Below are 27,700 nucleotides of genomic sequence, written 5' to 3'. Positions count from 1 at the left end.
CTTGGAATGATCAGTAGGAAAAGGGAGGTGATAATGCCGTTATATAAGTCTCTAGTGAGGTCCCATTTGGAATATTGTGTGCAATTATGGAGACCACTAGAATATCAAGCAGGGAAGATGAATTCCTGGATGTGCCCTTTGATTGCCCAAGCTTATTCTTATCTTACATTTAGGAAATTACTGAAAACGTACCTATATGATAAGCAAGAATGTTAATTTTTTTTAACAGCATATTTACAATGGTGTATTTTATTTAGGAATATGCATTTTAATTGTACTTTTTTAACTGATATTGTATTTAAAAGTAGCAATGTTTTTTGAAACTGTATTTTTTCACTGAAATGTCTGTTTTCCTTGTTGTGAACCGCCTAGAACTACTGGTGGGGCGGTATACAAGAAAATAAATTATTATTATTATTAGTGCTGCTGTGTCTCAGTGAGACTTTTGAAACCACTGTGTGAGAACATAAGAATAGCCTTACTGGGTCAGGCCAATGGTCCATCAAGCCAAGTAGCTTGTTCTTATGGTGGCCAATTCATGTTCCTAGTACCTAGCCAAAACCCAAGGTGTAGCAATATTCCATGCTACCAATACAGGGCAAGCAATGGCTTCCCCCCGTGTCTTTCTCAATAACATACTATGGACTTTTCCTCCAGGAACTTGTCCAAAATCTATCTTAAAACCAGCTACGCTATCCGCTCTTACCACAACCTCTGGCAATGCGTTCCAGAGCTTAACTATCCTCTGAGTGAAAAAAAATTTCCTCCTATTGGTTTTAAAAGTATTTCCCTGTAACTTCATGGAGTGTCCCTCTAGTCTTTGTAATTTTTGACGGAGTGAAAAATCGATCCACTTGTACCCGTTCTACTCCACTCAGGATTTTGTAGACTTCAATCATGTCTCCCCTCAGCCGTCTCTTTTCCAAGCTGAAGAGCCCGAACCTTTTTAGTCTTTCCTCATATGAGAGAGGAAGGATGTAACACAGAGAAAAGGAGTTGCTTAACTACACTATTTTCCTTCCTTTTTAAGAGTTATCTCCTCTAGCTCATGGAGGACATGAAGCAGGTTGAAGTGATTCTGAACCCAAATAAATAGTAGGCTATCTTTCTCCTGAAGCACTGGACGGGGAAGTCCAGTTTTCCCTGAGCCTTTGTCCCCTCGTTTCAAATAGAGAATTTATTTTTTCAGAGAAATGTCTATAAATTAAAAGACAAACCTGATAAAAAACAATGTCAGAAACAGAAGACTAAAGAAAAAGTAGCAGAGTTTTGATTCAGCATCTGTTCAAAAGTGGGGCCACAAAACTAAGGAGACCAAGGGCTCTACTATGCATGAGAAGGACTGTGCAAACTCCAAACTTTGCACTAGCTCTGAGCTCTGGGAAAGCTGATGCCATCAGATGATGTCACTCTCTCGTGAGTCTGAGTCCGTTCTGCTTGACAATGTGTTATTTTGGCAAATAGTGCATGCAAGATTGTAAAATATTATGCACAGAATTCCCTCAGGAGAAAAAAAACAAATACAGTACAAGCAAATGTCATGTCATCGACACAACCAGAAAACATACCTGGATGCTTCTTAAGAACTTTTGCCAAACCTTCAATTATTTCCTTACAATTTAATTTCTAAGATAAAAAAGGAAAAGAAAACGGGTATGAAAAGGTGCGTCACAGCAGTCCCCCATTATTTTCCAAACAAAAGCATTGCATTTTATCTTACTAGAACCAAGCAACATAATTAGCTACAAGCATTTTTCAAATTGATAGCTCAGATACAATTCCATTCATGACAAAACTGGCTACTCCACAGATTAACTTGTACTTGGAAAACAGTGCAACTGATATTTCAGTAAATCTACTAACTTTGTAATTTGTCAGTTTTCAAAGATCCATTTCATGTAAGTAAAAAGAACAGGTATCATATTTGGTTTTGTTACCCTTTATTTCCGTGTACTCAGGTGGACTAGCACTGCAACTGCTCGACTTTATGTAAATAATCTAGGCCAGTTTTATTCTGTAGCCGCTTCTCACAAAGCAGAAAGCAACAAGTCCCTAACCTCATGCACACAACCTACCAGGGAAATGTCTCAATAAAGCTTCGCTGGAAACAAGTAGATCAATAACAAATAGATGCAGATTGTTGCCTTTGTCAGGTCTTGCCATGTCTGACTAAGTGGAACCACAAAGAAAGCCACAGCATGATGGCTGAAATGTCGGTTTCACTTAGTCAGATGTGGCAAGACCTGGACAACTATAACAATCATGATACCAGCTATGGAAGCCTAAGAGAACAGTCAGATGCAGAGATATTCTTTAAATGTCACACTCCTTCCACTTAAGAGACATTTAATAAGAACGTAAAAGATGCCAAACTAAGACCACAGACAAACCCACAGACAGAAACAATTTGTTGCAATACGATAGCTTTCATCCCAAACACTTGAGAAACAACATACCCACGGGACAATTTTTACGTCTCCGCAGACTGTGTTCTACGGTGGAGGAATATGTGGTTAAGGCGGATGAACTGAAATACAGATTTTTAGTAAAAGGCTATCCTTCATCTGTGCTTAAGAAAGCTTATAAACGTGGGTTATATGCTAATAGATCGCTACTGTTGCAACCACAACAAAAAATTGATGTCAACCCATTGGTGTGTGTTTTGCCTTATTCGACTCATGCCTTTCAAATCAAGAAAATCATCAAACAGCATTGGCCTATTTTACAGTATCATGAGGTTTTTCAAGAAGCTCCGAGATTTGCTTTTTCCAAACCTCTCAACTTAAAACAACAACTTACTCACTCACAATTTTTGAGTTCTGCAGCTTCTAACTGTACTGGAGGTCAGCATTCACCATGTGGCCATTGTAAATATTGCCAGTTCAGTGTCACTATTCAACAAATGTCACTGCCTTCTCGACGCAAGTATACTCAGCATGCTACTAACTGTGATTCCCATCATGTCATTTATGCCATATCCTGCCCGTGCCAGCTTGTTTATGTGGGGAACACTACCCGCAGCTTGAAACATCGGATTGGTGAACATATGAGCCGTATACGCACTGCAGTGCAGGAAGCCCCCCTTGTACAACATTGGCAAATAACACATCATGCCATAACAGATCTGAGATTTACAGTTTTGGATCATTACAGTAACACCCGGGGGGGAGACACAGCTCGTGCATTATGGAGAAAGGAACAAAAATGGATCTATGATCTTAACACCCTTCATCCAAATGGTCTCAATAATGAGATCGAGTGGGCAGCGTTCCTCTGATCATGTCTGGCACTTGTGATGTATTTTTGAAGTTTTTTGTCCGATTCAGCATTATTGTGACGTCATCACGTTCTGCACGTCCGGTTTCCCGCCTTTTTGCCGGTTTAAATACCGCGGCGGTTGCCGGCGTTCTGTGTTGCACAGAGATGTTTCATTTCTAGAACGGTATGTACTGCTTTTTGCTCCTGTCCTTAAGTTTAGCCGCAAGTTTCTTATGAAATATGCATGGGTTGTGGCTTTTGAACGTCTTAGTCCACATCTATTGCATTTTAAAATGTTTGTCTTTGCATTTCAGACACTTTTTGGAATTTTTTCATGGTTGTTACCCTTTCTAGCAGTTTATCAGACGGGGTCTCCTGAGGCAGATACTGAAACGGGGCCGCGTCGGGACCCTGATAAGTACCTTTATTTTTTCAACCTTTTTGATTGCAAAAGTGTCTAGTGTCAACCCGAATGCAAGATTTGAAATTATTCAGAAGTTTTTTGAATATACACATTAAGATATTTATCCAGTTTTTTACAACTCACAACCTTAAGTGGGACTTGCCTTTGCATTTATTAAGCAATGATTAAAAGATAAAACTCTTGTCTTAAGAGGGGGTTGCTTCTCCCTCTTTAGAGTTACATTTTTCTGAGCCATATTTTTGCACAGCAGGTCCTGCTCTTGGGTTGTACTAACATAATAGAGTCAGTCTCTCCTGTTTATATATATAAACTAAGACCAAAGGCAGACCCAGCCCAGCAACCGCTCTCTAACTGTAGTAATCACTGAAGCCCAGATTCTCAAAAGTTTAACGCCGTTGCTAAACTGTTTTCCGATGGTTTAGCCTGCATGCATGTTAGCGGCAGATTATCTCTTGTTTTTAGCGAGGTTTCTAGCAGTCTCTGACATTGACATGCAAATGGGCTCATCAACATTAAAATTAGCACTCTGGTGGATTCTTTAAAATCGCCGAGCTATTCTCCAAAAACGGCATCGGCTTCTGGCGACAAAAATCAGTGACTGATCCAGGGTTGCCGGTACAGTGACAGCACTGTTTAAAACCCCGGCATGGCAGTGTCAGAGACTGCTAGAAAAGCCATTTTGAGAAGCAACCCCCCCCCAGCAGTGGGAGAGATGCCCATTCTCTCCTCTGACACACAACACCCCCCTGCAGTGGGAAAGATGCCCACTCTTTCCCGCTGCCAAGCGCCCCCCCCTGCAGAAGGAGGCCCACTCTTTCCCACTGCCAAGCGAACCCCCCCCTCCCAGCAGCGAGAGAGATGCCCAGTCTCTCCTGCTGCATCAAAACACCCCCCCCCCCCCACACCTTGCCTCTGACTCCTGTCCCCCATACCTTTAATTAGGTGGCTGACTGGAAGGATGCCTACTGCCTCCAGCCAGCTGGCCTGGCTCTTTCAAAATGGGTCTTATATAACCTGGGCCAATCAGAGCATCAGGCCCCTCCCTGGATGCACTGGGAAGGGGCCTAAGGCTCTGATTGGCCCGGACACCTAAGGCACCTCCTATGGAGAAGTAGAAATTGTAGTATATCAGAGAATCAGGCGATCCCAAGAAAGGTGAAAAGTCCAGTTCTGCATCTGGCCCCCAAATTATCAGAGAAAACAACTCGTATGTCAGGCTGAGGTGACAATGTAGCAGTGCCGAGTGCAGTCTGATCTTCATACAAAGTGTCTTAAAGCCCACCTCTGCGTTTTCATGGCCTTCCAAAGTCATGCAGATGTCGAGATCACTGTCACGGAATCCAAATCCATTTTTTGAAGAGCCAAACAAACACAGTCTGGCCTTCTCTGGTTAAAAAAGCAAAAATAAAAATGTTAGGTTAGTGTAAAACCCAATTAAATCACATTCTTCTGGCTGGCGTCATGTCACCCCACAGACAAAATCATACCATATACTGCATCTAGCTTATGCATCGGCCATAAATGGCATGTCTTAAGCTGCAGAAAGCAAACTTGAGGCATAATGCATTGAATTTTATTTTAATTTGGGATGACAATGGCTGTCTTTCATTTCTGGTTCCTCCAGGTTTGCCTATTCTCCAGTAAAGGGCAATTTATGGCACACTTACTTTTCTTTTAGCCAGCCAATAGGGCTGCAGGGAAAAGCAGGACTGAAAGTTGCTAAGACACTGTTGCTGGAAGAGGCTGAGGGAAGAGATATGGAATGTAAAAGGGAGAACACAGCTGAACTTTAGTGCAAGCTGGGGGAGGCATGGAATGTGATACAAAGATAACAGCAGCTCATTAGGTATTTATATACCACCTATCAAGGTTATTATCTAAGCGGTTTTACAATCAGGTACTCAAGTATTTTCCCTATCTGTCCCGGTGGGCTCACAATCTACCTATCACTCTCAACTTAAAGGGAGCGTGTGGCACAGTGGTTAGGACTACAGCCTCAGCACCCAGAGGTTGTGGGTTCAAACCCCGCACTGCTCCTGGTGACCCTGGGCAAGTCACTTAATCCTCCACTGCCCCAAGTACATTAGATAGATTGTGAGCCCCCCGGGACAGACAGGGAAAATGCTAGAAGTACCTGTCAGTAACCCACTATGAGTGTGCTTGTAAAACTACAAAAAGGCAGTATACAAGTCCCAGTCCCTTATATCATAATGCCTCATTCCACCAACCTCATCAGTGATGTCACAATGGCTTTATTATTCTATACTTGGTTCACTTCTGGCATTGCATTCGAGGAGAGTGTGGCACAGTGGTTAGAGCTACAGCCTCAGCACCCAGAGGTTGTGGGTTCAAAACCAGCACTGCTCCTTGTGACCGTGGGCAAGTCACTTAATCATCCACTGCCCCAGGTACATTAGATAGACTGTGAGCCCGCTGGGACAGAGAGGGAAAATACTTGAGTACTGGATTTATAATCCGTTCTAAGCTCCTTTGGGAGGATGGGCTAAAATACCGTAAATAAATTTATGAGTGCTTTCTGCCGAAGCCATCTTCTGCCTCTTTTAGCTACAGCCTAGTTATTGCAGCAGTGGATCTCAATAAGGGATAATGAAAACTTTAAATATCACTACTTACCATTGAATTCCTTCTGAATAAACCTTTCCAAATAGATTAGGATTTGCTCCCTGCTTTGTTGCTCTGAGGTATGAGGTGATAATAATTCTATGCAAAAAAAAAAAAAAAAAGAAAAGAAAAAGTTTATATTCACATATGAAAGACTAACATTTAAAAAAGTGGTATTAACCAAAAGGTCTTCAATATTTCCAGTTAGCATTTGAAATAAACAAAAAATTAGCAGAATTTATGTCCTTCCATTTTAAAAAAAGTATTTCATCATAAATCTTTTTTATTAAGAACCAAATGTGCAAAAACTGTACAAAAGTCATAGAAAGTACAAATCCAGCAATTGAAAAAATATGACCACATCATAGAGGCACACCATGACTCACACTGGCTCCCAGTACAAGCAAGAGTACACTTCAAATTCTATTATTAACGGAGACTAATTCAATGTCTATATGTCCTCTCTGAAACTCCTTCATCTATCCCCCCTAGAAACACTTTACACTTATGCTGATGACATCCTTGTCCTCCTCGAGACCGACTCGAACCTCACTAACCTCTCTGAGAACATATCCTCATGTATAACGAACCTCCAATCCTGGGCCCTCACTGTACAAATGAAACTAAACGAATCCAAAACAAAACTACTCTGGCTCGGCCCAATATTAGACCATTTACCCACCTCCATCCCATTGTCCTCCGGCTCCACACTACAGCTTGAGTTCTCAAGCAAAGTTCTCAAGCAAAGTTCATTGACTCTTCACTATCCTTCAATGACCACCTCAACTCCTTGGTAAAAAAAAATGCTTCTTTAGCCTTCATATGCTGAGGAAAGTGAGATCCTGTTTCCATCAAAAAAACTTTGCCGTCCTTGTACAATCCATCATCCTCTCCAGATTAGACTATTGCAACTCTATCTACTTAAGCCTAACTAAGAAAGCCTCCATAGATTCCAACAGATTCAGAATGCCGTGGCTAAGTAAATTTGACCATGTCTCACCACTCCTGTCCAAACTTCACTGGCTTCCAGTAATCTCCAGGGTCCACTTCAAATGTGCCTGCCTAACTTTCAAGATCCTACACGGCATCCTTCCTCCCATTATCTTGGAATTCCTCAAATCCTAATTCCACCAGATCCTCCCAAAAATTAAAACTATCCTTCCCTTCTATAAAAGATATATGCCATGCTGGAAAACTAGGGACATCCCTCCCCTTTAGAATCACTGAGCTCTGGAACAACCTTATATCCCCACTCCGAAATTCGAGTTCCCTCCAACTCTTCCATAAACATCTGAAAACTTGGCTTTTCTCAAAAATGTAACACTTCTCCCCCTCTCTGGCACCCTAAAACCCTCTATTTCTTCTTTACACTTAATCCTATAACCCTCCATTGGAGTTCCTTTTTATCTCAGCCCTGTAAACCGTGCCGAGCTCCACGATTGACAAACCTAAGGTTTAGTTTAGTTTAGGGCCAAAGCCGCACCAACATTTGAGCCCAGATAATTGGACGCAAGACTCCAGCACGCTGCCGGAAAAGTTAATTTTAAAGATCTCCGATGGGGGGTGTGGGGGGAACCCCACACACACTTTACTTAATACTGTTCGCGCTGCTGTTAGGTGGGGTTTGGGGGTTGGAACCCCCCATTATAGAGGAAACAACTTTTTCCCGATTTTTTAGGAAAAAGTTAAGTTTGCTGTATAATGGGGGGGTTGCACCCCCCCAATGGCAGCACGAACAATATTAAGTAAAGTGGGGGGTTCCCACCGGAGATCTTTAAAATTAACTTTTCTGGCGGTGCGCTGGAGTCTTGCGCCCAATTGTCTGGGCTCAAATGTCGGCGCGTCTTTGTCCCGCGCGCTTTTGTCCAGTCACCAAAAAAAGCATTATTAGAAGTTCTCTGCACAAGTACCAAACATTGCTGATATTGTCTGATTCAATTTTGATGGGTTGGTAACACAATATGCCAATTTTGCTGCTGGCAGACTTGGAGCAAAATACGACTGTACAAAAGTCTGAAAACCATTCCATTCTCAAAATTTAAAAGGCCTGAATATTTAAAACATCTGTAACTAACTCTAGTGAACTTACCAAAACATCTTCGACAAACTTTATCAAGTGTTTCTCGAAATCTGTTTGTCATTGGTGGCAGCGGTTTTAGATCAATCTTTTTAAAATCCTCAGGACAGTCTGTCTTGGAGTGGCCTTCACGTTTGCAGATGCTGCATACTATGGTTGGAAGCTACACAAGAGAGGAATAAACAGTAGAATAAATAGCAGATGACGGCAAGTGTTTTCAATTATGCTCCAGAAGGTGGGATGAAAGTCATAAGGTATATGGGTCCTATTTATCAAACTTCTCAGAGACACGGGGCTCCTTTTACTAAGGTGCGCTTGCGTTTTTGGCGCACGCAGGAAATTACCGCGCGCTACGCTTCTAGAACTAACGCCAGCTCAATGCCGGTGTTAAGGTCTAGCGCGCGGCAATGTAGGCCGCGCTATTCCACGCGTTAAAGCCCTAGCACACCTTATTAAAAGGAGCCCACGAATTGAGGACAAACTTTTAGTAAATAGGTTCCATTCAGTTTTGGGATAAAAAAAATCTACTCAGTAAAGTTGGGTAAAAAAATACTGGAAAACACACGTTGCCATTTAATAATAATAACAGCTTATATACCGCAATATGATGTCTCTCGTTCCTCCAATAGTATCCTGCTATATCAGCAGGTCCCCTGTTCTGCGCAGTATTGTCAAACCAAAGAAGGAGTGGGGAAGAGATTGAACACATCAACCCAAGGAACAAATACAATTTTATTATAAGCAAAAATAAACATCCAAATCATATATGTAAAACCAAGCTTTATAAAAAGTCCAAGTCTTGTGGATTGAATGGACCCAACATGGTCTGTGTTTTGGCTTCTGTAGAAAAGCCTTCCTCAGGGGTCGGCCCAGTAGGTGGCGCTCAATGAAAAACTCTTCAAATGACAAGGCTTAAAGACTGGTAAAACAGGATCAAATAGGGCATATAAGCTACCAAAGACGCCGTGGAAATCTGCACACAGCATCAAAAATGGGCCGACCCCTGAGGAAGGCTTTTCTTCAGAAGCCGAAACACGGTTTTACATATATGATTTGATGTTTATTTTTGCTTATAATAAAATTGTATTTGTTCCTTGAGTTGATGTGTTCAGTCCCTTCCTCACTCCTTTGGTTTGCCTTGTCTATTCGTGGGGGTGTTTTCTATGCTTCTGGACTGTTTTACTGCACAGTATTGTCTCCATGGCTATGGAGATAGTCAATTCCCATTATGAGTCCAAACCTTGTATCTTAGGTAAGGAAGCCACTACTGAGCGGGAAAACCCAATATGCCACCTCAATACCCGATACAGAGAGAATAAACAGTGTATATGGTATGAAGCAAGTTTCTGAGAAGGTTAAGGCCTAAAGGTACCAGGATGCCATGAGTGGGAATATTAGGGTGTGGGAAGAAGCCATATACTATAGTTGACTCTGATGTGCAATGCAGTAGACAATGCCAACTTAGCCAAATTAGTTAGGTATCAGATACAGATGCTGGAAAATCAAGTTTAACTATCTTAAAATGTTGATGGCGTTTTGTAGGAAATGCGCTGTAAGGTTGATGTACAGTGGTGGTGCCTCACACAACTAACTTAATCCGTTCCAGGAGCAAGTTTGTTATGTGAAACGTTCGTTGTGTGAAACGCGTTTTCCCATAAGAATACATGTAAAACAAAATAATTCGTTCTGCAGCCCTGTTTTCCCATAAGAATACATGTAAAACAAAATAATTCGTTCTGCAGCCCTACATTTCCCTCCCTCCACCTCACCTTATATGCAGAGTTTGCCAGCTTTCTTTTTCACCCAGCCGCACGCTTTCAAAAAGCTGTGCACGCGCAGCTGCTGAAGTTGATCAATGTTCTCCTCTCCTGCAACTTCCGGTTTCCGGTTGCGTCAGAGGAGAAGATTGAACAACAGAGCATGCGCGCATGTGCTGCTCTTTGAAAGTGTGTGGCTGGCCGAAAAAGAAAGCCGGAAAACTCGGTATCTAAGGTAAGGTGGAGGGAGATGATGGAACACTGCATTCAGACAGGAGGGTGCTGCTGTTCCCGGCTCACATTAGGAAGCGGCGAGAGTAGTTCCGCCCCCCCCCGGGCCCCTCGGGCGACTTCGTTGTGTGAAACGAAGTTCGTTATAGGGAGCAAGACAAAAAGTTCGTTATGCGCAGCGTTCGCTGTGCGAGGCGTCCGTTATGCGAGGCACCACTGTATATGTGATTCATTTTACAGCATAGGAAAATCATAATAATGCATAGCAAAAAGTTGTACAACAGTTAAGATAATGATAGGTGAATAAAAATATTAAACACATGATCAGCAGTAGGTGAATACCCAAAGAAAAGTTCCCAAATAGAGAAATAAGTAGAAAAATGTAGCAAATTTTCAACAGTTTGTGCAATCTGTCCAAATCATAAGTGATGGTATGAGTCATGTCTATGGAGGTTGCGTTAAGTTGCTCGATACAGGCATAGAGTTTTGTAAAACTGAGCAGCTTAAGAAATGTCTCGTTCCCCATGCCAAGAGGGAGTGGATGCACAGCATATGAAATAAAGTCTGGAATGTCCAGAGGCATGTAGGGTGTTATCCAGAAACAGCAGGCAGATATTCTCACATGTGGTTGGTGATGTCATCCACGGAGCCTGGTACAGACAGTGGTAAATATTAGTGCTGTCCGATTCACGATTTGAATCGATTCACCGATTCACTTCGGGTGAATCGGTTCGAATCGATTCATTTGCACAAAAAAATTGAACTCACCAATTCAAAGGTCGGCCCCCTTGAGACCCTCTCGCGTTCGGGCTTTCCCTCTGCCGCGGCTGTCGGAGTACTTCATCTAATGTAACTTCCGGTTTTGCGAAACTGGAAATTACATCAGAAGAAAGGACGTTGGCATGCGCCTGTGTGAGTGTGTGATCTGTGGCGGCAGCAACAGCAACTTGCAAGCACGTTGATTTTTTTTGTAGTTGTTGGTTCTTGGCCGGCTTGTTCCCAAAAGCATTTCTCCTCTCGAGTCCCCGCATCTAACTTTTAGCATAAGTAAAAGATCTCTCTGCTGCAGTGCTCTCTTCTTTTCCTGAGGCCATGGAATTGGGGGAGGGGGGAAGCTGAGGACCTTTCTATAGGGAAGCTGAGAATTGGGGAGAGGGGCTGGGGAGGGGTAATATGGGGCCTATTTCTTTGGGGATGCTCTGGGCCTGGGGAAGCTGAGAATCGGGGGAGCTGGGGAGGGGGAATATAGGGTCCTTTCTTTGGGGATGCTCTGGGGAAGCTGAAAATCGGTGAGGGGGGCTGGGGAGGGGAAATACGGTAGTGCTGCCCGATTTCCTTGATATTACCTTGTTTAAATAAAATGTTTAAACTTAAAAAGCTGTGTCATTGAAAATGAACTGAATCGAAAAATCGATTCAACAGGGTGAATCGAATCAAAATATTTTTCACTGAATCGGGCAGCACTAGTAAATATACTGTCACTTTAAGCTTTTAACAAAGTTTTGAGACTGTCCGCAATGCACATGCGTGAGTGCCTTCCTGCCCGACACCTGTTCTCCGAGTGGTTATCTGATTACTTTGGATACCTTTTGGGCACTTATACCTGTCTTTACATTGTATAAGTTTCATCTAGGTAGTCTCGTCAAACATTCGATTATCCCTACAGGACGACTAAGTCTAAGTCGGCCCACATTCCGCCCTAACTACTCCTCCAAAAACACTCCTTTCAGCTCTGGGCACACAGTGGAATTTAAAGGCTTAAAATGTCCCTGGATACGTCCAAAAAGCTGTTTCAATTAGCAGCATTTGGACGACCTGTCTTTTAGGACAACCAAGTGCCGATTTGGGTGAGTTTTTAGACGTATTTATGTTTTAATTATGAGCCGTATACTAATGTTTATCTAACCAATTCATTTTTTTCTACAAATTCTACCAACTCCCTTAACACCACTCGTTCAATAATTTTAGACACAACAAGCATTATTGAAATTGGTCTATAATTACCTAAATTCCATACATCTAAATCAGCCCTGCACACCGTATGCGGCCCGATACGGCTCTCACTGCGGCCCGCACCAGGGTGAACTCCTACTGTCCATTCACCCACCCACCCACTTCCTGGTAAATCTTTGGGCAACTGCCACATCAATGAGCAAGCCTGCCCTGGAACAATTCATTCTACTTCTGGGGCAGGCCTGTGCTGTGCAGTGGCTGCCTGAAGATTCCAAACTTCCTGCTACCGTCACGTATGCCGGGACTCCTGCCTTCTGCTGCTGTCGCATATCTGCCAGGACTCCTGCCTTCCTCGTCTTCTCTCCCCAGCCCCAGACCAGCAGCGCAGCTCAGTGTGCTTTTAACTTCGCCACACAGCTGCCGCTAGCATTAGTTTAGAAGTGGTTCCATCAGGCAGCCTCGGGGCCTTTGCTAGGCCAGCCCGCTTCGATGATGTCAGAGAGGCTTCTGATGCAGGCATGGATTGTGCGAGGAGCCGTGGCGGCGGCTTTGAACTGAAAAATGTCTTCAGCAAGGGAGCCGGCCAGACCGCGGGCCCCAAAATAGTACCTGGGGAGGGCTGTATGTGGCCCGTGAGTATGAGAATATTGATCCACATCATCTTCCATATCATTCAAAAATTCATCCATAGAAACATGAAAGAGAAGCAACTCATGCACATATACACCACATAGGTATTTAAACATCTCAATCATATCTCGTCCCTCTCCCGCCTTTCCTCCAAAGTATACAGATTGAGATCTTTAAGTCTGTCCCCATACGCCTTAATGTTGCACCATTTTAGTAGCCTTCCTCTGGATCAACTCCATCCTTTTTAGATCTTTTTGAAGGTGCGATCTCCAGCATTGTACACAATATTCTAAATGAGGTCTCATCGAAGTCTTACACAGGGACATCAATACCTCCTTTTTCCTACTAGTCATATGCAACCTAGCATCCTTCTAGCTTTCGCTGTCACCTTTTCAACCTGTTTGGCCACCTTAAGATCATCACATACAATCAGAGCCAAGTTTTGCTCTTCTGTTGCATACATAAGTTCTTCACTCCCTAACTGTACCGTTCCCTCAGGTTTTTGCAGCCCAAATGCATGACCTTGCATTTCTTAGCTGCCAAATTTCAGACCATTCTTCCAGCTTCGCTAGGTCTTTGTTCAGGGCAATCTGGACATCTAGTAACCCTAGTCATAAGGAGAAGCATGGGGTTTGAACCCACAACTTCAGGGTGCTGAGACTGTGGCTCTAACCACTAGGCTACTCCTTCTAGAAAAAATGGAACCTCCAGTATTTTTCCAAAAAACCCAAAATGTCCTACTGAAGCAGAAACTTATGCCTAAAATTTTTCAACAGGAAACAATTGAGCTCTTAAAGAAACCTCAGAATTCATTGATCTCCGTTCCTCAGATAAGCTGCTCTTAGCTGTATCCATCTCCTCCATTGCCAATTCTAGACTTTTTTCCTTTCATCTAGCTTCCCCCTATGTCTAGAATAAATTACCTGAGTTTGTCTGCCAAGCCCCTACCCTTGTTTAAAGCAGACTGAAAACCCACCTTTTGGATATAGCTTTCAATCCTTAACCCTACTCCTCTGCCCTCCAACCCAGCCAGCTGATTAACCATTCCCCTTAACTGTATCCATGACATCTTGTTTGCTTGTCTTGGCTGTTTAGATTGTAAGTTCTTTCGAGCAGGGACTGTTTTCTTCTTTGTGACTCTGTATAGTGCTGTGTATGACTGGTAGCACTATAGAAATAATTATTCACACCATCCAGGATGTCTACTCTATTGCAGATTTTGGTATCAATCCACAAAGAGGAAAATCTTACCTGACAGCCCTTCAGCAATATTGCTTATAAAAATGTTAAAAAAGAACAGGCCCAAGAACAGAACCTTGAGATACACCACTGGTAACATCCCTTTCCTCAGAGCGATCTCTACTGACCACTACCCTCTGTTGTCTTCCATTCAACCAGTTTCTGACCCAGCTTATCACTTTGAGGTCCATCCTAAGGGCTCAGTTTGTTTATTAAACATCTGTCTACATTCATCATCTTCTCCTTCAAATATCTTGCATAATCAACAGGTTCCAAACCTTCTACAACTGTTCCATCATATGTACCATATGAAATAATTCCTTTGTATTATGCATTGCCATATGGATCTTATTTTTAAAGAACTTATTCCTCTTTCATCACATATCCATTTATATTCCTTCAACTTAATTTGGTAACTCTCATTATCATCTGAATCACCAGATCTCGTATACACCCTTTCACTCTGTCGTAATTCCTGCCTCAACTGTCTAAGGGGCGCAGTTATCCATGGCTTAGGTTTATATCCTGGCTTAACCATGATTAACCATCTAGTGACTTTTGCAAAGCTGAATTCCATCCTAATATCTTCATCTTCATATCTTGATCCTCATTTACTTTAAGATTAGACTTCAATTCTCTCTTCAAATCGTAAACATCAAAATTTGGCCTATTCTTCATTTTTCACTCAGGCCCCGATGCTCAAAAGCTTTCTGTGGCAGTAAGACTCATTAAAGAAGTCTTATTGGCAAGGAAAGCTCTCCTCCTGATGGTTCTCTGTGGCCACTACTGATCATCATAGATCCCACCGCAAAGAACTTCCTTGTGATGCACAAACAGGAACGCCCACCAGGACTGAATAATCGGAGTCAAAATTTTCCTGCTATGCGTGTGTTCTACGAGCACACAATACCCATACAACAGCTGCCCCCATTTAAAAAAAAAAAAAATCCTTTGCAGCTGAGTCGGCCAGGGCTGCTGGCTCAGCTACAAAGGCAGCAAAAGCAGGGGACTAAATACCATATGAGGTATTTAAGTCCTTCCCAGTTAAAGTTTGCACGGGTAGGGCTGCCATTTTGAAGAGGCGGGCCTTGAGGCAGGAAGAAGTGGGCATCCTACTACTACCAGACGTACAGAGTTACAAAGGAGATAGTCCCCACTCGATTAAGCTTGCAATCTAAACAATCAAGGCAGACAAACAGGATGTCAGGGTAGGGGTTACAGTTAGAGGGGATGGTTAAACTACTGGTTAGGGTGGTGAGCAGAGGGTAGAAGGGAGTCGGGTTATGAGTTGAAGGCTGTCTCAAAAAGGTGGGTTTTCAGTCTACTTTTCAACAAGAGAAGGGGCATGGAAGATGGACTCAGATAGTTTATTCCAGGCAGCTGGGGTGGCAAAATGAAAGGAACTAAGTCTGGAATTGGAACTGGAGAAGGGTACAGATAAAAGCAATTTATCTGAGGAACGGAGTTCTCGGAGAGGTGTATAAAGAAACAAGAGAGGAGAGATGCTGAGGGGCTGCAGAATGAACACACTTGTAGGTTAGTAACAGTAGTCTGAATTATATGTGAAGTAATTTGAGGAGAGGGGTGAGGTGAGTGCAGCGAGGTTGCATGCAGCAGAGTTTTGTATAGATTGCAGGGGGTAGGTCGGGGGGGGCACAGTCCATACAGCCAGGTGTGGGGGGGGAAGGCCTTTGAGCTGGGGGGAGGCTCAGGAGGGAGGGGTCACTCCCTGCTCTCCATGACAGCTGAGCTGATGCGGCAAGGGAATCCCCGATCAACTGAGCCGGCAGCAGCAGCAGAAGAAAAAGATTTTACAGGAGAGATGGGAGGAGGAGTTGTGCCCAGGAACAATTCCTCCCCTTTTACCAGGACTGCACTGCATGAGTAGCATGCATATAATTTGCATGTTATTCATGCCGAGTATCATTCATTAAGAAAAAATTGTTCCCACCAAGGGATCTTTTTTTACCATGGTGTCAGAGCTTAGTGCATCATGTCCTTAATCTCTAGAACCCCATTTCCAGCCCTTTATACTGAACCCCCCTTCCTAGCCCTTTACTCATCCCCACTCCCTGGTTTCACCTACTATACTTGGTTCATAGTCAAAAACGCGCAGAACAATCGAGTGCCGACAATACGGAGCAGACAATCGCGCGCAGGACATCAGCGCGCTGGACTTAAACTTAATTTTAAAGTGCTCCAAGGGGGGGTTTGGAGAGGGAACCCCCACAGTTAAGTTAGTACTGTTTGCGCTGCCGTTGGGTGGGGGTGTTTGGGGAGGAACCCCCCATTATAGAGGGAAGAGGCATTTTCCCCTTTTTTTAGGGAAAAACATCCACCCCACCCACACCCCCCAATGGCAGCAGCAACAGTACTAACTTAAGTGGGGGGAGGTCCCTTTCCATGATTTGTCTCACATACCTCAGCCCATTTAACACATAAACGCACCTCTATCCAGTTGCCAGTGATGTACATAGTATATTTGACACCCGGGGTTGATCATTCTTAACACCCCCCTCTTCTATATAAACAAATTATTTTTCATAATAATCCACAAGTCACACATCAAGGGTGCACCTAGGAAAAGGCGTCATCTTAAACACTGCAGCGAGCACTAGAATATCAGTACACCCATTGTAAAAGTAAACAAGCCAGACTAATATAGATCAGTTGTGCAAAGTCAATGTTAACGGAAAACCATGTACTTTTCATACACACAGAACAAAGATGCATCCTTGCCCAATATGGAATAAGTAATCACAAACTAAAAATAGAAATAAGTTGACAAAAGTTCAACTGAACCACCAAGAGGCCAGACTTTGCATACAATGCAGCATCACAGAAACAGTGACACTTGGCCACTAATACTGTGCTAAAATATAAAGATAGCAGATGTAAATTTGAAAATACTTTACAAATTAACAAATAGAATATAAGAAAATACCATTTTATTAGACTAATCCATTTTTCAATTAGCTTTTAGAGGCCCAAACCTCCTTCCTCAGATTACGATATCCTGTTCTGACCTGAGGAAGGGGGCTTTGGTCTCAAAAAGTTAGTAGTCTAATAAAAAGATTACCTTATTTCCGTTTTCTAGTTATAAATGTTTATCCTTACAGCTACAATACTGCTTTATTCTAAAGCAACAAAAAATATCTTTTTTCTACCTTTTGTCACTTCTGGTTTGTGCTTTCTTACCTTCTCTCCACTCTATTCTTTCCATTAAGCATCTGTCCACTCTCTCCCTTCAATGTAGCATCTGCCCTCATTCTCTGTCCCTTCCATCCACTGTCCACTCTCTCTCTCTCCCTTCCATCCGATGACTGCCTTTTCCCCCTTCCATATGGCATTTTCCCTCTTTCTATGCCTCTTTCATAAACTATCTATCCTGTGCCCCTTCTCTCCTTTATACATGATTCATTTCAGCTACTCTCCCTCTATTTTCCTCTGTCTCCACCCTGTCCTCCATGCTCTGGCATGGATAAGGGAGGCGATAAGGGACTGTTTCATGGAGCAGCTGGTCACAGAACCAACGCGAGGGGATGCCACTCTAAACCTAATCCTCAACGGGCTAGAAGGACCCGCAAAGGAAGTGGTGGTAATAGCACCATTAGGGAACAGTGATCACAACATGATCCAGTACAAATTAAACATGGGAACATCAAAGGTGAAAAGAACCAAAACGACAGCACTCAACTTCAGAAAGGGAAACTACAAGGACATGAGGAAAATGGTAGGAAAAAAGCTCAGCAGCAACTCAGGGAAGGTGAAGACCGTAAAGGAAGCCTGGACACTGCTTAAAGGCATAGTGCTCGAGGCACAAGACCTGTGCGTCCCAAGGTTTAGGAAAGGGTGCAAAAAAAATCGAACTAGAAACCCAGCATGGATAACATCTGCGGTTAAAAAGGCGATAAGCAACAAGAAATCATCCTTCAAGAAATGGAAAAAGGATCCAACTAAGGAAAACCAGGAAGAGCACAAAAAACACCAGAAAGAATGTCATAGAGAGGTCAGGAAGGCAAAGAGAGAATATGAGGAAAGACTGGCAGGAGAAGCAAGAAACTTCAAACCCTTCTTCAGGTATGTGAAAGGGAAACAACCAGCCAGAGAGGAAGTGGGACCACTGGACGACGGAGACAGGAAAGGAGCGATAAAGGAGGAAAAAGAGATAGCTGATAGGTTAAACAAATTCTTCTCGTCGGTCTTCACCAGAGAGGACACATCCAATATCCCAGAACCCGAGGTGATTATAAACGGAGAACACGACGAAAGGCTGGTACAACTAGAGGTAAGCAAAGAGGATGTCCTCAGACAGATAGACAGACTAAAGAGCGACAAATCACCAGGCCCGGACGGCATCCACCCAAGGGTACTAAAAGAACTGAGAAACGAAATAGCAGAGACACTTCGCCAAATATGTAACCTCTCCCTAAAAACTGGGGAGATCCCAGAGGACTGGAAAATAGCAAATGTCACGCCCATCTTTAAGAAGGGATCAAGGGGTGACCCGGGAAACTACAGGCCTGTGAGCTTGACCTCGGTTCCTGGAAAGATGATGGAAGCAATGGTAAAGGACACAATCTGCGAACACATAGAAAACAATGGACAACTGAAGGCGAGCCAGCATGGCTTCTGCAAGGGAAGGTCGTGCCTCACGAACTTGCTGTACTTCTTTGAGGGAATAAACAGTCAGATGGATAAGGGTGAATCCATAGACATCATTTACCTTGACTTCCAAAAAGCCTTCGACAAGGTACCTCACGAACGGCTACTTAAAAAACTGTGGAACCACGGGGTGCAAGGTAGAGGTCTGCACGGGAACGGGGATCGCGGGGATCCCGCGGGGATCCCGCGGGTTCCCCCCCTGGCCCACGGGACTCCCACGGGGACGCCCCCTGGCCCACGGGACTCCCACGGGGATGCCCCCCTGACCCACGGGGACGCCCCCTTGCCCACGGGACTCCCACGGGGATGAAAACAACCTACCTAAATTCTGGCGATGCAGCTAAGTCTGGCGTCGCGTCGGGAAATAGCCATGTTGAGCAGTGAGCTCAGCACGTACACAGATGAAAGCCTTGCTTGCTGATTGGTCCGGCGGCCCCGCCCCACCGTGCCGCCGGACCAATCAGCAAGCAAGGCTTTCATCTGTGTACGTGCTGAGCTCACTGCTCAGCATGGCTATTTCCCGACGCGGGCATTAGGCTGTTTTTTGTCATTTCGGGTGGGGGATGGCAGCGGCAGCAGCAGCCTGAAAAAGAAATCATCCTGGCCGGGTTCGGTGTCATGCTCCGGAGCTTCTACAGCCTTCCTATCTCCCTCTCCCTTCCCCTGCTCCGCGGCTCTCTTCGGCAACTCAGCAGCAGCTTCTGACGTCGGGGCCTACCCTCTGCGAGTCCCGCTTGTTTCAACTTCCTTTTTCCACAAAGGTGCGACTCGTAGAGGGAAGGCCTCGATGTCGGCAGCTTGTCTTGATCACCGCTGCTGACGAGTTGCTTAAGAGAGCCGCGGAGCAGGGGGGTGTTGCCAGGTGCAGGTAGAAGGGAGAGGGCCAGATGCAGGACTCGTGGGTGAGGGAGGAGAAGAGAGAGGGGAGAGAAACAAAAGGAAATATTTCATACTGGGCTGGGCCGGAGTGGAGAGAGGGTGGAAAGATTCTGGCTACAGGGTGCAGTAACAAAGGAAAAGGGGGGAAAGCTGAAAATGGAGATAGTGACACAAAGAAGAGAAAGGGTAAGCAGGACCTTCTGAATAAGGATAGAGATACAGAGGGGACATGAAGAGGAGGTGAAATAGAGACATAGAAGTAATGCTGAAAAAGTGTGTGTGTGGGGGGGGGAGATAAAGACATTGAAAGGGCAAATGGTGAATATGGGGTAAAGACAAGGACAGAGACAAATGAAGATTCTGAAAAAGTGGTGAGATAGGGATATAGGTGAGATGGACACAAAGAAGGGTGATGCTGGAAAATAGGTGGAATGGTAATTCTGACAGACACAGAAGGGAAATGCTGGATCAAGGAGAGATGGGGCTCAGGCTGGATGGAATGAGGAGAAATGCCTTGTTGGCCCGGAACTTCCTCTCCTACGTCAGAATTGACGTCAGGGAGCGGAATGCTGGTCAGCGCGACGCTTCTGCAGGGAAAGCTTGGGACAGCGGTGGCTTGGGGACTATTCCCCGATGGCGGTGGCAGCAAACCGAGTGGCTTGGGGGAGGGCACGGAGAAAGAAAGAAAGGGGGCAGACAGAGAGACAGAAAGAAGGGGGAACAGGGAGACAGAAAGAAAAAGTTGGGGGAGAGAATGAGGTCTGGAGGAGAGGAAACATACAGGAGGCTGAAAGAAAGGAAGAAAGATTGGATGCACAGTCAGAAGAAGAAAGTGCAACCAGAGACTCATGAAATCACCAAACAGCAAAGATAGGAAAAATGATTTTATTTTCAATTTAGTGATCAAAATGTGTCTGTTTTGAGAATTTATATCTGCTGTCTATATTTTGCACAATGGCTCCCTTTTACTAAACCGCAATATTGTTTTTTAGCGCAGGGAGCCTATGAGCATTGAGAGCAGCGCGAGGCATTCAGCGTAACTCCCTGTGCTAAAACCTACTATTGTGGTTTAGTAAAAAGGGAGGGGGTGTATTTGTCTATTTTTGTATTTTGTTACCGAGGTGACATTGCATAGAGTCATCTGCCTTGGGAAATGTATATGGCAGATATCTTTGTTTTGTGTTCAAAAGAAAAGGAAATGCATTTCTGGTTTTATTTCTACAGTGTTGAAGTACTTGTTGGCCCTTGCTGTGACTGGTGGGGATCCCCAAGCACCGCCAGCAGAGGACCTCCTCTAGAGATGGTCAGAACTCCCCTCCACCAAGCGCAGCAGTCGCTGGCAGCATCCATGAGCCACTGAGGTGCCAGCATCTGTGACTCAGGGACGCTACTGCTGCCTGCCAAGCTTGGCAAAAGGGACCCCAGGCCAACTGCAAAGGAAGTCCTCAGCTGACAGTTTGTGGGTTCTCATCAGCTGAGTATTTATATTTTATATTTACATTAGAGGTTCTGGTAGAAACCCATTTACAAAGTATGTATTCTTCCCAATTAATATTTCCAAATTAATAGTCTCTTTGCTTATTTGTAAATGGGTCTCTACCAGAGCCTTTAATTCAGTAGCATAATTAAATAAAATAACTATTTCTGAAGTTTATAGGGAAGGATGGTGACGGAGGGGATTCCTCGCGGGGACGGGTGGGGACGGAGGGGATTCCTCGCGGGGACGGGTGGGGACGGAGGGGATTCCTCGCGGGGACGGGTGGGGACGGAGGGATTCCTCACGGGGACGGAGGGATTCCTCATGGGGACGGGTGGGGATGGGTGGGATTTTGGCGGGGACGGGTGGGGACGGGTGGGATTTCTGTCCCCGCGCAACTCTCTAGTGCAAGGGGATATCTACTGATGGATCAAACACTGGCTAGCGGGCAGGAAACAGAGGGTTGGAGTTAAAGGCCAATACTCAGATTGGCAATGGGTCACGAGCGGAGTTCCGCAGGGGTCGGTGCTGGGATCTCTACTATTCAACATATTTATTAACGATCTGGAGACGGGGACAAAATGTGAGGTTATCAAATTTGCTGATGACACCAAACTCTGCAGCAGGGTTAGAAACACGGAAGACTGCGAAGACCTACAAAGGGACCTAATGAGACTGGAAGACTGGGCAAAAAAGTGGCAAATGAGTTTTAACGTAGAGAAATGCAAGGTCATGCATGTAGGGAAAAAGAACCCGATGTTCAACTACAAAATGGGGGGAACACTGCTAGGGGTGAGTAACCTGGAAAGGGACCTGGGGGTGATGGTCGACTCATCACTGAAACCATCGGCGCAATGTGCGACAGCCTCAAAGACAGCAAACAGAATGCTGGGCATCATCAAAAAGGGTATCACAACCCGGACGAAGGAAGTCATCATGCTGCTGTATCGCGCAATGGTGCGCCCGCACCTGGAGTACTGTGTTCAATACTGGTCGCCGTACCTCAAGAAGGACATGGCGGTACTCGAGGGAGTGCAGAAGAGGGCGACTAAGCTGATAAAAGGTATGGAAAATTTTCCATACACTGACAGGTTAAAAATGCTGGGGCTGTTCTCCCTGGAAAAGAGGAGACTTAGAGGGGACATGATAGAAACCTTCAAAATCCTTAAGGGCATAGAGAGAGTAAATAAGGACAGATTCTTCAAACTGAGAGGAGCCACAAGCACTAGGGGTCACTCGGAGAAATTGAAAGGGGACAGGTTTAGAACAAATGCTAGAAAATTCTTTTTTACGCAAAGGGTGGTAGACACATGGAACGCGCTTCCGGAGGAAGTGATAGGCCAGAACTCTGTACAGGGATTCAAGAAGGGTTTGGATAGGTTCCTGGAGGATAAAGGGATAGAGGGGTACAGATAGAACTTGAGGTAGGTTATAGAAGTGGTCAGAAACCACTTCACAGGTCGCAGACCTGATGGGCCGCCGCGGGAGCGGACCGCTGGGCGAGATGGACCTCGGTCTGACCCAGTGGAGGCAACTTCTTATGTTCTTATCTCTCCCCTCTTACATTTTTCCTTCCCACAGTCTGGCATCTCTATCTCCTCACCTCCCCCACCCATGACCTGACATCTCTCTCTTCTCCTTCTCTCTCTCCCTCTCCATCCACGCCCTGGCATCTCCTCTCCTTCTTCCCTTCACCAGAGGTTAAATGGCTATTTTTCTCAATGGAGAAGGGTAAATAGTAGAGTGCCACAGGGATTTGTACTGGGATTGGTACTATTTAACTTATTTATAAATGATCTGGAAATCAGGATGATAAGTAAGGTGATTAAATTTGCAGATGGCACTAAACTGTTCAAAATTGTTAGAATGCTTGTAGACTGAAAAAGTGCAGGCAGACCTTAGGAAATTGGAAGAATGAGCATCCAAAAGGCAGGTGAAATTTAATGTGGACAGATGCAAATGCTTTTTTTGGCTGCCAATGTGCAGTGGTGGACATAAAAGCAAACAAGATGCTAGGAATTATTTGAAAAGGGATGGTAAACAAGACTAAGGATGTTTTAATGTCTCTGTATCACACCATGGTGCAACCTCACCTTCAGTATTGCATTCAATTCTGGTTGCTGTATCTCAAAAAAGATATAACGGAATTAGAAAAGGTTCACAGAAGAGCGACCAAGATGATAAAAGGGATGAGACTTCTCTCGTATAAGGAAAGACTAAAGAGGTTAGGGCTCTTCAGTTTGGAAAAGAGATGGCTAACAGCTTATATACCGCAATACCGTGAAGTTCTATGCGGTTTACAAAGATTAAGCAAAGGTACAAATTGATTGACTTTAAGAGGGGAGGAAGAAAGAGGGTTAATAGGACAGGAAATCCATTTTTGAGGAGAGAGTGATCAATAGAACAAGTTAATCGCTATAGAGGGGAGAGGGAAGAGAGAAGAGAGGATCAGTTGTCTAGATACTTTAGGAACAGGTTTCCTAAATTCCTCATAAGTAGTGGGCGAAAGCAATTGTTCTAGGTCTTTACCCCATGATGCTGCTTGGTGTGAGAGAAGATGTTCATGGTGTTTTTTCAGTTTACAACCTCTCACTGGGGGGAAAACGAAGTTGGAAAGTGAGCTTCTCTTGTGTCTGTTGGCTGAGAAGACGAAAAGGTCAGTTATATATTTAGGGGCAAGTCCGTGTAGTGCTTTGAAGCAGAAGCAGGCAAATTTAAACTTTACGCGTGCCTCCATTGGCAGCCAATGCAGCTGCCGGTAGTAGGGTGTCAGAATAGTTAAACTCTGGAATGCATTGCCAGAGGATGTGGTAAGAGTGGTTAACATAGCTGGAAAACTCTATAGTTTGCTGTTGAGGTAGACATGGGGGAAGCCACTGCTTGCCCTGGATCGGTGGCATGGAACGCTGCTACTATTTGGGTTTTTGCCACAAACTAGTGACTTGGATTGCCACTGTGAAGATGGGATACTGGGCTAGATGGACAGTAAGGCTATTCTTATGTTTTCTTAAGAGCCGCTCTCTTATAGCAAGTCTACTACACCTGGGTCATATCATCTCTCATTTATCTTAGGCTCACATCTCTCTCAACCCCCTCATGGTCCACACCTCTCTCATATATGCTCTTTTTCTCCCACTTTAAAAAAAAAAACACCTCACCCTCTCCACCCAATTATCAGAGTAGGCAGAAGAAATAGGAGTGCTAGGGGAGGGTGAATTCTCAGGTCATCTATTCTGCAGCCAGTCACAGGGGAGTGAACTGAACCCCATATTTCTAGGCCAGGCTAATTAAAAGCAATTGTGGCCAGAGGGGAGGGACCAAGATGTAGCATTTCCTGCCCAGGCTGGTGGTAGTGGTGATCACAGTGGTTCAGCATGCAGTGGTATAGTTTGCCAGTGGAGCATTTCCAGCTTGGGCTGGCAGCAACAGTGATCACTGAAGGTTGGGGGGGGGGGGGGTGAGAGAAAGGAGAATAAGGGAACCGTTGTAAGGATTTCAAGTTTCTGGCTCCCTGCTTTGTACTCTCCCCAGCTTGCTGGCACATGTGATTGTTAAGATAAGCAGAGGTTTTTGCTGTTTGTGTCAAATTTTTGGTGATACACTAGTGTCCCGACATAGGGCTAGATTAACAAAGCATACCGATTGGTTTGCGACTCCTTTGTGACCAGATTTCCCTCCGGCCCGATTCACTAACCTCTCCTTCGATCCACTTCCAATACGTGCATGCAAATGAGGGGAAATGCATGCAAAGTAGACAGGGACGCGATTCACCAACAAAATTTTTAAAACCAACTGGGCTGGCCGATCAACCCAAGAAGCGACTGCTGGGGACCAGTCGAAAAAGTCTTTCCGACTCTCCAGCTCCATTGAAGCCCTGCTCTCTGCACGCACTGCTCTCTCCTGCCTGCCGCCCCGATGCTCTTCCCCGGATCTCTCCTGCCTGCTCTGCTCCGAATCACCACCTTGCTTGTCCCCATCTCTCCTGCCTACTCTGCCCCGAATCGTCACCCTGCTCTTCCCCATTTCTCCTACCTGCTCTGCCCCAAATTGCCGCCCTGCTCGTCCCCGGCTTTCTCCTGCCTGCTGTCCCGAATATCTCCTGCCCTTCCCTGCATTGCGAGCCCATGGTTTTAACTCACGGGTTTAAAGAAGGATAAAACCACAGGCTCGCTGGGCTAAAAAGTAAAAAAAAAAAAAAAAAAAAAAGTGACAGGTCTTAGACGCATGCACAGATCATTTACAGATGGGATCGCACACCAGCAATCTATGCCAGCAGATGGAGGCGTTCCTCCGATCGCCTCCATCTGCATATTGGAGGTTGAAGAATCCATCGGACCTGCCTGAATTGGACATGGATCAGTCCCGATCAAGCAGGTTTGTGAATCTAGCTCATACTGCTTAAGAACCCTCTAGAGTAGGGGTGTCAAAGTCCCTCCTCGAGGGCCGCAATCCAGTCGAGTTTTCAGGATTTCCCCAATGAATATGCATGAGATCTATTTGCATGCACTGCTTTCATTGTATGCTAATAGATCTCATGCATATTCATTGGGGAAATCCTGAAAACCCGACTGGATTGTGGCCCTCAAGGAGGGACTTTGACACCCCTGCTCTAGAGGTTGTTTCTGCTTGTAAGCTAGGTATCTATTATGCAAATAGACTAATTTCACAGAAGCCGACTTCAAAAGTTTAGAAAACAATAGCCTACCTTTCCAGATGTTAAAATAAGCTCATCAAACACATAATGTAGTTCTTCATCAGAGAAATTTTCTTCATCTTGAAGGTCTTGAGCTTCTTCTGTGACTTTGTGATAGTGTGAGGTAGCTGGCGAGCAGGCCGAGGAGTCCTTCTGAGAATACAAAAGTTCTAAACTAGGACCATTAACGGCAGATTCACTAGCTTTTGAGTCAAGGGAGCTATGTTTATTATAGCTGTGACTTGGCTTTTCCTCCATTCCTGAAGTCTCTACATTTCCCCCTGTCTGGGGTGCTTTTTGCTCCCCTTCACAGAATCCGTGAGAAGTAAGAGGCATGATTTCCAGTCCATCAGTATCAGAACTCCCTACATCCAGGTTACTGATCACCAAACTGTCTGTCTGCTTATCATTCCACTGGCTGGATGTGCATTCCAGTTCATTACATTCAACACGCTCACACACACTTGTCCCATGTCCATTCTCTGTGTTCTCTTTCCCACAAGTGTTTTCCACTTTTACGAGGCAATCCTCGGTCACATTGTCATCAGATTTTGACGTTTTCTTGATGTCCAATTTTGTTTTCTCTTTTTTCCGGATATCGGGTTTAGATTTATTTCCACTTTTAGTTTGAGGACAGGCAAAATATTTATATGCTGTCTTGAACCGTTCCAGAATGTATTCAAATACCATCTGGCTGTTGAGGCACCGTGCAACATTCCTCTTTAGTGCAAAAGGATCTACAACAGGTGACATGAAACATGATTTAATTGCATTCCAGATTTTTATCGCTAACCATTGTTCTCTACAAATCACATTATCTTTATATATTTTAAAGCCTATAAGTAGTTTTACATTGCAAAAAGAAAGAAAGAGGAAAAATAGGAAGATCGGGAAAAGTTTTATTGGTCAAAACTGATAACAAAATTAAATCATTTTCTAACTACTGTTTCATGTATCCATTTTTTAAAGTCTGCCATCAAATCTATTATCCAAAACCATATTTGTTCACTTTCTTTGAAAGGATCTTTACTACTAATCATTTCTATAGCACTACTAGATGTACATAGCACTGTACACATTATATGCAAGTATCTTCTCTGTCTCCAGTGGGCACAATCTAAGTTTTTTGTACCTGGGGCAATGAAGGATTAAGTGACTCACCCAGGGTCACAAGGAGCTGCAGTGGGAATTGAACCCGTTTCCCCAAGATTTCTATAGAGATGCTTTTACTCCATAACTCAGCATTCTTTCACAATCTTTGAAAAGGCAGCTCTCAAATAACCTTTCCCTACCCTTAACTGTTTTCTTTTCTGATAATATTGTATTTCACCCTCTGTCCCCTTGTCTCCCGTTTGTCTGTTGGTCTTGTCCAGGCTTTGGTTCTTGTTAATTATTTTAATTTATATGCGATTAATCAAATTTTTAATAAAACTTTGAAACCTTGCTGCTCTAACCATTAGGCTACTCCTCTACTTTGTATCTATTGTCTCCTTTCAGGATAAAGATTAAAATGGTTCCTTCTGAGCGTCATAACCCATAAGCAGCACTGACATTCCCAATAATAACTCCAGCTGCTTGAGTCAAACGGGATGGTATCTAGGCAGTGTTCAAAAGAGCCCCAGTAATCACTCTGAAGTGACAGCTACTGTGTAGCTTACATAAGAACATAAGAGTTGCCATACAGGGACAGACCAAAGATGCATCAAGCCCAGTATCCTGTTTCCAACAGTGGACAACCCAGGTCACAAGTACCTGGCAAGATCCCAAGGAGTAAAATAGATTTTAAGCTACTTAT

At 44.3% G+C, this 27,700-nt stretch overlaps 1 protein-coding gene across 7 annotated transcripts in view; it reads right to left on the bottom strand.

Annotated features, from left to right (window-relative positions):
• Positions 1 to 27,700, bottom strand: part of TUT4 (terminal uridylyl transferase 4) — a 157,250-nt gene that overhangs the window by 73,258 nt on the left and 56,292 nt on the right. For all 7 annotated transcript variants that reach the window (XM_033916106.1, XM_033916103.1, XM_033916102.1 and 4 more), the window contains exons 13-17: positions 25,918 to 26,642; positions 8,394 to 8,544; positions 6,317 to 6,403; positions 4,965 to 5,068; positions 1,569 to 1,626 (exon numbers count right to left, since the gene is read on the bottom strand). In XM_033916106.1, coding sequence (XP_033771997.1) covers positions 1,569 to 1,626; positions 4,965 to 5,068; positions 6,317 to 6,403; positions 8,394 to 8,544; positions 25,918 to 26,642 — 1,125 coding nt within the window. The remainder of the gene's footprint in view (positions 1 to 1,568; positions 1,627 to 4,964; positions 5,069 to 6,316; positions 6,404 to 8,393; positions 8,545 to 25,917; positions 26,643 to 27,700) is intronic.

Source organism: Geotrypetes seraphini, chromosome 12 (genome assembly GCF_902459505.1).
Source record: "Geotrypetes seraphini chromosome 12, aGeoSer1.1, whole genome shotgun sequence".
NCBI classification, from domain to species: Eukaryota; Metazoa; Chordata; class Amphibia; order Gymnophiona; family Dermophiidae; genus Geotrypetes; species Geotrypetes seraphini.
Note: the sequence above shows the minus strand (reverse complement) of the source record. Positions and strands in the feature narration are given on the sequence as shown.